Source organism: Oncorhynchus nerka, linkage group LG14 (assembly GCF_034236695.1).
Source record: "Oncorhynchus nerka isolate Pitt River linkage group LG14, Oner_Uvic_2.0, whole genome shotgun sequence".
Lineage (NCBI taxonomy): Eukaryota > Metazoa > Chordata > Actinopteri > Salmoniformes > Salmonidae > Oncorhynchus > Oncorhynchus nerka.
This window is the reverse complement of record NC_088409.1, coordinates 35,987,579-35,999,194: the sequence shown is the minus strand read 5'-3', so window position 1 is coordinate 35,999,194 and position 11,616 is coordinate 35,987,579. Positions and strand designations below refer to the sequence as shown.

Genomic DNA, 11,616 nt, shown 5'->3' with positions numbered 1-11,616 from the left:
ACACACACACACACACACACACACACACACACACACACACTGGTGGCTACCCTGTCTAGGGAACTGCTATGTTTGGAGTGGGTTTAGTAGGCAGGTAAGCCGAGCAGAAAGCCCTGTAGATCTTTCATTCTAAGCATCAGTGAGTTTTTATACTGGTTATATAATGATACTCAAGCTCAGTGTGATTCTATAATATAATATACAGCCTTTTAAAACCCTCTTCTGACTCAGAGAATTTTCATTCCTACTTGACCCGCTCACTAACAGTCTCTTTCTTTGACGGACAGGAAACGAAGCCCATCAGCATCTAGGGATACAAACCAAAAATACGACCAAAGGGAGGAGCGGGGTCAGTATGCCCCGGGGGACGGCACCATGCCCAGATCACCGTCCGACTACGGGGATGGGGACCCTCGGCGTGGGGCCCCACGGAGGTACCAAGATGCTGAGGCGGCGCGGGGGGAGTACCGTGGTGGGCGTGGCCGCTGGCGCTCCCAGGAGGACTACCCTCTGGACCAGGACGGGCCCTACCCTCTAGACGGGCAGCCCAGTGAGTACGAGCTGCAGCGCCAGCGCCAGGAGGAGTACCAGACACGCTACCGCTCCGACCCCAACCTGGCCCGTTACCCCGTCAAGCCCCAGCCCTACGAGGAGCAGATGAGGATGCATGCTGAGGTGGGCCGGGCCAGGCACGAGAGGCGCCACAGTGATGTGTCTCTGGCCTACACGGAGCAGGACGAGCCCCAGGGACCAATCCGCCTGTCCAGACAGCACCTGACCGAGCGCCGGCCGCCCATGGTGGGCCAACGCTCCTACTCCATGGACAGAAACTCCCCCACCCCTGGAGGCCACCACCGGACCTCCAACCACAGCCCCCCCACCCCACACCGCAGCCCCGTGCTGGGGGACAGGTCAGGGGACATGAGGCGGGGGCCAGGGGAGCCAATAGGGTTCAGGGGTCATGATTATCTGGACCCCAGCTCTGCAGTCAGGAAGACCAAGAGGGAGAAGATGGACACCATGTTGAGGAACGACTCTCTGAGCTCTGACCAGTCCGAGTCCATCAGGCCGCCGCCACCAAAGCCCCACAAAACTAAAAAGGGGGGTAAGATGCGGCAAGTGTCCCTGAGCAGCTCGGAGGAGGAACTGGCCACCACGCCGGAGTACACCAGCTGTGAGGACGTGGAGATAGAGAGTGAGTCTGTCAGTGAGAAAGGTAGGAACACACTTCCTCCTGCTCTCTCTCTTTCAACTCTCATGCTGTACACTAGGGGGCAATCTGAAAAGGCAACCTATTCCCTATAGTGCACTACTTTATAGGGCTCTCTCTTTTACTAGGGGAAAATCTGAAAAGGCAACCTATTCCCTATAGTGCACTACTTTGTAGGGCTCTCTCTTTTACTAGGGGAAAATCTGAAAAGGCAACCTATTCCCTATAGTGCACTACTTTGTAGGGCTCTCTCTTTTACTAGGGGAAAATCTGAAAAGGCAACCCATTCCCTATATAGTATTGCTCTATATAGGGAATATACTTTTGGCTCTGGCCAAAAATCGTGCACTATATAGGGAATAGACTGCCATTTGGGAAGCACAGTGTTATGTCAGGGATAGTCAAATCACATTTGCATTATTCATTGGGAAGTGTATTCAGTGTCACTGTCAGCTCATGTTGAACATGTTTATTGACTAATTACCACTGTTCCATATTCAGTGAGTTAGTGGTACGACAGTAGTCTGCTAGCTCCATATGTTCAGTACAGAGGACTGAGTGCCATTGATGGGTAAAGAACACCATACCATCACAAATCTCTTCTCAGTCGCCCTTAATTATATGAAGGAAACTACAACGTTTATCCACAAAAACAATACCAGATGTTCTGTATATGTTCTGTATTGTCAGGCTTGCATAACCAAAGTGACTATCTGATTTTGGTTTTAGGGAGCACAGTCAGTGTAAGTGAATACATGTGTTTTAATGTAGGCCTCGTGGTCTCATTCATAATAATATGATATGTAGATTATGATAGGAATTTGATCTTATTAATGAGCCGTCGCTTAAAAACTAAAATGTTTATTTCCTCACAGTCTATGGTCTGTCTGTGTCTTTGTTACGTGATCTGACCTGTTTTGTGTGTGTGTGTGTGTGTGTGAGTGTGTGTGTCAAGTCTATTCTACACTGTACAGCAACTGTGTGGAGGGAGCTTATTATGTCGACAGGGCATAATAAATGGCATGTAAATGTCTATGCAAAAGTGTGTGTGTGTGTGTGTGTGTGTGTTTGGCTGCTGCTCTAGATACCTTATCCTGTCTCTGTCCTCCTGTAGCACACATTGCAGGGCCTGGCTACCACTTCTGTTTCACACATTCAATCTGATGTAATGGACTCTATATTATATAACATAGATAGAGGGAGAGATCGAGAGATAGCGAGAGGAGAGATGAGAAGGAGAAAGAAAAAGATGGAAAGGAGAGAGGAGAGAGATAAAGAGAGGAGAGAGAAAGGAAGGAAGGTGATGATATATGTAATTGTAGTCTGATTCTGTACTTTTACGGTGGCACACGCACACACGCACACACACAAACAAACACACACACACACTTCGAAAAACTGTCCCAAAGTGTGTGTGCGTGCGTGTGTGCTTGCGTGTGTGTGTTTGTGCTTATCGGGCGGCTCACTCCAATAGGTTCAGGGCCAGGGGTGATGTGCTGTTCCAGTCATTCAGCCTATAGGGAGTCAGTCTGTCTGTGTCTGTGGGTTAGTCTGTGATGCTGCTTTTGAACGGCCTCTGGCTGAACAATGTCATCAGTCGTGCATATTAATTAATGAAGGTACGGCAAATGCAATTAAAAGTGGTATAATAATTAGTGTTTCTCCCTGTAGGATTCTAGCATTGCAAGCCGCGTGATCTTGCACGCTAACATGATTGGTTCCTTGCACTGATAAGCTCGCGAGATCAGGCTACTTGTGAGGCCAGTAGGATTCCCCCTGCACGACAACTCAACTCCGTTGGATCAGCCAGGGAGGACGGGATGGGATTGGAGTAGACAGTGGAGTCGAGTCGTGAGCTGGGTTGGGCTGAGTGAAAGTTTGGAGATCAAATGGTTTTTGAATGGCTTACTTCTAGCTCCTAGTCCCTAACTCCTAGTCCCTAACGCTTAGCCCCTAACTCCTAGTCCCTAGCTACTAGCCCCCTCTCTTTTAGATGCAGGCAGATAGTTGTTATGAATTATACATTCATCTCATACTACTGTACCACAATGCTTCTGAACGATCGAACCACCCTCGCCCTCTGGTGATAACGTTAAGGACACTAACAAAGTCCCAGATAGAGAGAGAGATTAGGCCTGGGCCGGCGGAGGAGTGGTCACCGTGCTGAAAGCATTGCTACACTGGGGGCAGGCTGGCTTTGTGGTTTCCATATTAGTCCTTTAAAAAGGCGACCGCTTCCAAAGGCGTTTCCAAGTGTTTGTAGAGCTGTTTCTGAGGAGTGACCTATATAGATTCCCCTCTAAAGCAGACTGCATGGCACATCTACACTCAAGGGTTACTTCCCTGTGTGCTGTCTCTGTCTCCTTTGGATGACTGTGAAGGACTGACTGATGTGAGTTAGTCCCTCTACACGGCCCCTTTCACATAGCTTGAAAGTGAAACAGGTATAGTTATTATTTGTATTTGTATTTATTACGGATCCCCGTTTGCTGCTATCAGATATAAAGCTGCACAAATCGAAATATACAGTGCATTCTGAAAGTATTCAGACCCCTTCCCCTTTTCCAAATGTTCATGTTACAGCCTGTTTCCATTGATCATCATTGAGTTGTTTCTACAACTTGATTGGAGTCCACCTGTGGAAAATGTAATTGTTTGGACATGATTTGGAAAGGTACACTCATGTCTATATATGGTCCCAGAGTTGGCAGTGCATGTCAGAGCAAAAAACAAGCCATGAGGTCGTAGAGGTCTAAGACAGGATTGTGTCATAGCACAGATCTAGGGAAGGGTACCAAAACATTTCTGCTGCACTGAAGGTTCCCAAGAACACTGTGGCCTCCATCATTCTTAAATGGAAGAAGTTTGGAACCACCAAGACTCTTCCTATAGCTGGCCAACCGGCCAAATTGAGGAATCGGCGGAGAAGTGCCTTGGTCAGGGAGGTGACCAAGAACCCGATGGTCACCGCAGACAGAGCTCTGCATCTCTGCAGCACTCCCCCAATCAGTCCTTTATGGGCGGCAGGTAGCCTTGTGGTTAGAGCGTTGGACTAGTAACTGAAAGATTGCAAGATCAAATCCCCGAGCTGACAAGGTAAAAAATATGTTGTTCTGCCCCTGAACAAGGCAGTTAACCCACTGTTCCTAGGCCGTCATTGAAAATAAGAATTTGTTCTTATCTGACTAGCCTAGTTAAATAAAGGTAAAATAAAAAAATTGAAATGGGAGTGGCCAGACTGAAGCCACTCCTCAGTAATAGGCACATGACTTGGAGTTTGCCGAAATGCACCTAAAGCACTCTCAGACCATGAGAAACAAGACTCTCTGGTCGGATGAAACCAGGATTGAACTCTTTGGCCTGAATACCAAGTGACACGCCTGGAAGAAACCTGGCACCATCCCTACGGTGAACTATGGTGGTGGCAGCATCATGCTGTGGGGAAGTTTTTCAGCGGCAAGGACTGGGAGACTAGTCAAGATCAAGGGAAAGATGAATGGAGCAAAGTATAGAAGAGAGATCATTGATAAAAACCTGCTACAGAGCACTCAGAATCTCAGACTGGGCGAAGGTTCACCTTCCAACAAGACAACAACCCTAAACACACAGCCAAGACAACGCAGGAGTGGTTTCGGGACAAGTCTCTGAATGTCCTTGAGTGTCCCAGCCAGAGCCCGGACTTGAACCCAATCGAACATCTATGGGGAGACCTAAAAATAGCTGTGCAACCTGACCAACCTTGAGAGGATCTGCAGAGAAGAATGGGAGAAACTGCCAAGCTTTTAGTGTCACACCCAAGAAGACTCGAGGCTGTAATCGCTGCCAAAGGTTCTTCAACAAAGTACTGAGTAAAGGGTCTGAATACTTATGCAAATGTAATATTTAGAGAAACCTGTTTTTGCTTTGTCATTATGGGGTATTGTGTGTAGATTGATGATGGGGAAAAAAACGATTTAATCCATTTTAGATTAAGGCTGTAACAAAATTTTGAAAAATTCAAGGGGTCTGAATACTTTCCGTATGTTGTTCTTGAAGAAAAGCTGAACATTAGGATCCTCCACTAAATAGTCAGGTCGACGTTTATTGTCATGTGTCTTGCCCTGGAGGTGGTTTACTCTTGATAGGCCAACTGCTAAGTCAAAATGGGCTGTATTGTAATCATTCATGAAATCAGAAATTCGCATTTTGGTCTTAATTTAAGGTTAGTGTTATGTGTTAGGGTTAGGTTTAAAATCAGATTTGATGACTTTGTGGCTGTGCCAGCTAGTGACCACTCTGCAGAGCTGCCTCCTGGGCAAGACTCATGACAATAAATGCCAACCTGCACTAAATGGTTGGCAAATATCAACATGAATCAACCTCATTTTGTCGGTTTCCCTTCAACACTATAGGATAGGATTCTTTACAGGATAGGTATTATATTGTAAGACATCTGTAAAGGTTTAAGGCCTGTATTTCAGATCTCCACTACTCCTACAGACAACTACTGTACATGCTAAATAGCAACACAGACTCTTCTCTGTCCTCTAGCCTTCCCACATATTTGTTACAACAGGACAATGGTTATAGACAATGGGTCATTTTTCGGAACTAAATGCTCCCCTTGACACACACACGTCCACACACACACATTGAATTAAACCCCATTTTTGCACAGAATTAACATCCGAAGCTATCCTTAAGATGTTGGGCCACTTGACTCACTCCACGCAGGCCCACAGTCGTCATAATTGCAAATAGATTTGGTCAAATCTGTAATTATGGGAGCTTTTACCTTGGCGGTGTCAAAAACAGGAAAGACGGATGAGGAGGAGAGGGAGGAGAAAACAACAGAGAAGAGGAAAGGAGAAAAGAGGACAGGGGAGGAGGGGAGGAACACAGAGCTGCTTCGCAGGTGGAGAGGAGGAGGAGGAGGACGAGGAGAATCCAGGCAGTCAACATTCCCCAGTCCCTGTGTTATGTAACTTTCTTCCTCACACAGGGAGGGAAGTAGCACATGGCTAGGTTAGCACAGACTGGCTCCATTATCGATGCTGTGGGATGGAGGGGGCTTTCCAAGGTTTCACACAGACCAACAGACCGCAGATAGATGAAGAAATCCCCACATTGTATTGTGAAGGTCATGTTAAGGATCACATTCATGGTGGGGTCACAGAGTAGTTTGAATGTGAACTGCTGAGGCGAAGGGAGGTGAGTTTCTGAGGAATAGGATGTAAGGTTTTGTATTTTGGAGGTAATGGGTTATATACTGTCTGTCATTAAAACACCTTAGTAAGCAAGCACTCAATGATTAGCAATAGGAATGGCGTTTGGTCAGCATAATTTTCCCTTCACCCAGCCAGTCCAGTGTGATGTTGAGGGACGAGCCGTAACCAGATAAGCAGAACATACATTCTAATAGCTTGGGCGGAGAGGGAAAAAGCTGAGGGAAAAAGTAAAGAGGTCAGAAAGCACCTTCTCTCCGTCTGTGGCCAGTCAGCAGCACTATGGTCTGCTCTGCTATGTAGTGCACTCCGTGAGCTGCTTGACTGGCCTGGCCTTGAAGAGCTCTGCTATGTAGTGCACTCCGTGAGCTGCTTGTCTGGCCTGGCCTTGAAGGGCTCTGCTATGTAGTGCACTCTGTGAGCTGCTTGACTGGCCTGGCCTTGAAGAGCTCTGCTATGTAGTGCACTCTGTGAGCTGCTTGACTGGCCTGGCCTTGAAGGGCTCTGCTATGTAGTGCACTCTGTGAGCTGCTTGTCTGGCCTGGCCTTGAAGAGCTCTGCTATGTAGTGCACTCTGTGAGCTGCTTGTCTGGCCTGGCCTTGAAGGGCTCTGCTATGTAGTGCACTCTGTGCGCTGCTTGACTGGCCTGGCCTTGAAGAGCTCTGCTATGTAGTGCACTCTGTGAGCTGCTTGACTGGCCTGGCCTTGAAGGGCTCTGCTATGTAGTGCACTCTGTGAGCTGCTTGTCTGGCCTGGCCTTGAAGAGCTCTGCTATGTAGTGCACTCTGTGAGCTGCTTGACTGGCCTGGCCTTGAAGGGCTCTGCTATGTAGTGCACTCTGTGAGCTGCTTGACTGGCCTGGCCTTGAAGAGCTCTGCTATGGAGTGCACTCCGTGAGCTGCTTGACTGGCCTGGCCTTGAAGAGCTCTGCTATGGAGTGCACTCCGTGAGCTGCTTGACTGGCCTGGCCTTGAAGGGCTCTGCTATGTAGTGCACTCCGTGAGCTGCTTGACTGGCCTGGCCTGGAAGGGCTCTGCTATGTAGTGCACTGCGTGAGCTGCTTGAATGGCCTGGCCTAGAAGGGCTCTGCTATGTAGTGCACTCCGTGAGCTGCTTGACTGGCCTGGCCTAGAAGGGCTCTGCTATGTAGTGCACTGCATGAGCTGCTTGAATGGCCTGGCCTAGAAGGGCTCTGCTATGTAGTGCACTCCGTGAGCTGCTTGACTGGCCTGGCCTTGAAGGGCTCTGCTATGTAGTGCACTCTGTGAGCTGCTTGTCTGGCCTGGCCTTGAAGAGCTCTGCTATGTAGTGCACTCTGTGAGCTGCTTGACTGGCCTGGCCTTGAAGGGCTCTGCTATGTAGTGCACTGCATGAGCTGCTTGACTGGCCTGGCCTTGAAGGGCTCTGCTATGTAGTGCACTGCGTGAGCTGCTTGTCTGGCCTGGCCTTGAAGAGCTCTGCTATGTAGTGCACTCTGTGAGCTGCTTGACTGGCCTGGCCTTGAAGGGCTCTGCTATGTCGTGCACTGCGTGAGCTGCTTGAATGGCCTGGCCTAGAAGGGCTCTGCTATGTAGTGCACTGCATGAGCTGCTTGAATGGCCTGGCCTAGAAGGGCTCTGCTATGTAGTGCACTCCGTGAGCTGCTTGACTGGCCTGGCCTGGAAGGGCTCTGCTATGTAGTGTACTGCGTGAGCTGCTTGAATGGCCTGGCCTAGAAGGGCTCTGCTATGTAGTGCACTCCGTGAGCTGCTTGACTGGCCTGGCCTGGAAGGGAGGGAGGGAGGCCGAGATGGGTGAGGTGAATAGATGGGTGTGTTATGGCAGGTTAAACACACCTCGTGCCATGTTCTTTGACCCTGGGCTCTCTGGGGGTCAAGGAGGGAGGTGAGGGAAGGAGTGAGGGAGAGAGAGAGGGAGGAGTTGCCATCAGTAATGGCCTGAGCTCCTGGCTGCTCCTGGCTGGCCCGTCGGTAGTGAGGCTGGGAGACTGATTTAGTGTGACGTCCCTCTCCCTCTGTTTTCCTCCCTATTGATCTCCTGACATGCCGCCTCATGATAGTGCAGGCAGGACAGAAACGAGAAAAGACGAGAGGAGATAGACAGAGAGACAGACAGAGAGACAGACAGAGAGACAGACAGACAGACAGGCAGACAGGCAGGGAAGGATAGGGGGAGAGAGAGAAAGAGAGGGAGAGAAAGAAGGAGAGTGATGAGAGAGATTCTCTTTACAGCTCTATTTCTGGTCAGGGTCTGTAAGGACTAGTCCAACATCCCCCTGCTGAGTAAAGGGCATTCTTCTGTTCAATGCCAGACAAATAAACAAATCATGTTATAGTGTGCGTTTCTACATTGTAATAACAGTACATTGACTATACTTTTTTAAAGTACAAACAAAAAAACAAATGGCCTAAATAATAATTGATTCTGTAGCTCTTTAACCTGCTACACCTTGGATGTTTTTGGACAATCTGCTTTCACAGACACAAACCACACTGCTAATCTGCTCCCTTTACCTCACAGCATGGATACTATGTTTAATCATAGACAATGTTTCACCTCTCTGTCTCTCTCTCTCTTTCTGCTCTCACCTCCCAAATTGTAGTAAAAACAGCATCAATAATTAATGATCCAATTAATAGTTTACACTGGTTTCTATTGAGTTGTCAAAGTGATGGAGAGCCTGCTGGCAATGAACTCTTTCTCCACTGTCTCCTCCTCACGTTGTGCTGCTGCCGAAACCCTGAATCAGCACTTTGGTGGTGGGCCTCAGCGCCGGCTGCGCCAGGCCCGAGTGAAACCAACTGGCGGGGTGGGGGGGACTGCTGATGCTCACAATTTATGTCCATGATGAGTTTCCTGTTGGCTGAAGCACCCTCAGCTGGGTTTTTACCGGGCCTCACCAGGGCCACACCTGGGATCAGGGCCCAATTGTGGTTGGCACTGTTAGTTAAACAGGAGGAAGAGAGAGGCAACAGAGGGAGGCCACATTCTATAGACTGGGACAACAGTAGCCTAGACCAGCCCCGATCTGAGGGACGTGGCAGTGGCGGTGGATGGTGTGTGAATGTGTGTGAAAACCTTCAGATGAGCTGGAGAGAGAATGACTGCGGTTCCAGGGACTCACTCTTAGTTTAACACACTGCTTCGGTTCTGTGTCTATGTGATTTCAACATGTCGATTTGGATTTCAACATGTCGATTGGATTTCAACATGTCTGTGGGATTTCAACATGTCTATATCAGGATAAGGTAAGACCCAGATGCAGACCGTGTCGAAGTAACATTATTTATTACAGCAACAGAGGCAAATGTACAGGACGGCAGGCAGGCTCAGGGGCAGGCAGAGTGGTCTGGCAGGCGGGTTCAGGGTCAGGACAGGCAAGGGTCAAAAACCAGGAGGGCGAGAAAAAGAGAGGCTGGGAAAAGACAGGAGCTGACAGGACGAACGCTGGTCAGCTTGACAAACCAGACGAACTGGCAACAGACAAACAGAGAACACAGGTATAAGTACACAGGGAATAATGGGGAAGATGGGTGACACCTGGAGGGGAGGTGGACACAATCACAAAGACAGGTGAAACAGATCACGGCGTGACAGTCTATGGGATTTAAACATGTCTATGTGATTTAAACATGTCTATGGGATTTAAACATGTCTATGGGATTTAAACATGTCTATGGGATTTAAACATGTCTATGGGATTTAAACATGTCTATGGGATTTAAACATGTCTATGTGATTTAAACATGTCTATGGGATTTAAACATGTCTATGGGATTTAAACATGTCTATGTGATTTAAACATGTCTATGTGATTTAAACATGTCTATGGGATTTAAACATGTCTATGGGATTTAAACATGTCTATGGGATTTAAACATGTATATGGGATTTAAACATGTCTATGCGATTTAAACATGTCTATGGGATTTAAACATGTCTATGGGATTTAAACATGTCTATGGGATTTAAACATGTCTATGGGATTTAAACATGTCTATGGGATTTAAACATGTCTATGCGATTTAAACATGTCTATGGGATTTAAACATGTCTATGGGATTTAAACATGTATATGGGATTTAAACATGTCTATGGGATTTAAACATGTCTATGGGATTTAAACATGTCTATGTGATTTAAACATGTCTATGGGATTTAAACATGTCTATTCAATTGAATCATCTGTGACTGTTAGAATTGCAAGCCGTAAGCTGTTTGGGGCTATCATGGACACAATAGCAAAGTCATTTGGTTGCAGCAGCTGAGACAAAGAGAGGCAGGGAGAGGAGAGGCAGCGATGCTAAAGTGTGTTTATGGCGACTGGCAGCAACAACAGCTCAGTGTGTGTGTGTGTGTGTGTGTGTGTGGCAGGGAGGGTAATCAGTGTTGAGTGTTGTCAGCTGTTGGTTCCAGCGGGTCACGGAGGGCATAGCCCATCTGGGGACTTCCATAATGTTTTATCACTGGGCATAACTGTATACAGTAAGTGGTTTTAGTACCCACAGGGACGGGTGAAGGGATGGAGGGCTTGTGATAGGACCAGAGGACGGGTGAAGGGATGGAGGGCTTGTGATAGGACCAGAGGAGGGGTGAAGGGATGGAGGGCTTGTGATAGGACCAGGGGAGGGGTGAAGGGATAGAGGGCTTGTGATAGGACCAGAGGAGGGGTGAAGGGATGGAGGGCTTGTGATAGGACCAGAGGAGGGGTGAAGGGATGGAGGGCTTGTGATAGGACCAGAGGAGGGGTGAAGGGATGGAGGGCTTGTGATAGGACCAGGGGAGGGGTGAAGGGAAGGAGGGCTTGTGATAGGACCAGGGGAGGGGTGAAGGGATGGAGGGCTTGTGATAGGACCAGAGGACGGGTGAAGGGAAGGAGGGCTTGTGATAGGACCAGAGGAGGGGTGAAGGGATGGAGGGCTTGTGATAGGACCAGAGGAGGGGTGAAGGGAAGGAGGGCTTGTGATAGGACCAGGGGAGGGGTGAAGGGAAGGAGGGCTTGTGATAGGACCAGGGGAGGGGTGAAGGGATGGAGGGCTTGTGATAGGACCAGGGGAGGGGTGAAGGGATGGAGGGCTTGTGATAGGACCAGGGGAGGGGTGAAGGGATGGAGGGCTTGTGATAGGACCAGAGGAGGGGTGAAGGGATGGAGGGCTTGTGATAGGACCAGAGGAGGGGTGAAGTGAAGGAGGGCTTGTGAT

The 11,616-nt window shown here is 48.5% G+C and overlaps 1 protein-coding gene across 1 annotated transcript in view; it reads left to right on the top strand.

Annotated features, from left to right (window-relative positions):
- Positions 1-11,616, top strand: part of LOC115122069 (regulating synaptic membrane exocytosis protein 2-like) — a 145,138-nt gene that overhangs the window by 7,353 nt on the left and 126,169 nt on the right. The window contains exon 3 of the mRNA XM_065027189.1: positions 268-1,216. Within this exon, the coding sequence (XP_064883261.1) occupies positions 268-1,216 (949 nt within the window). The remainder of the gene's footprint in view (positions 1-267; positions 1,217-11,616) is intronic.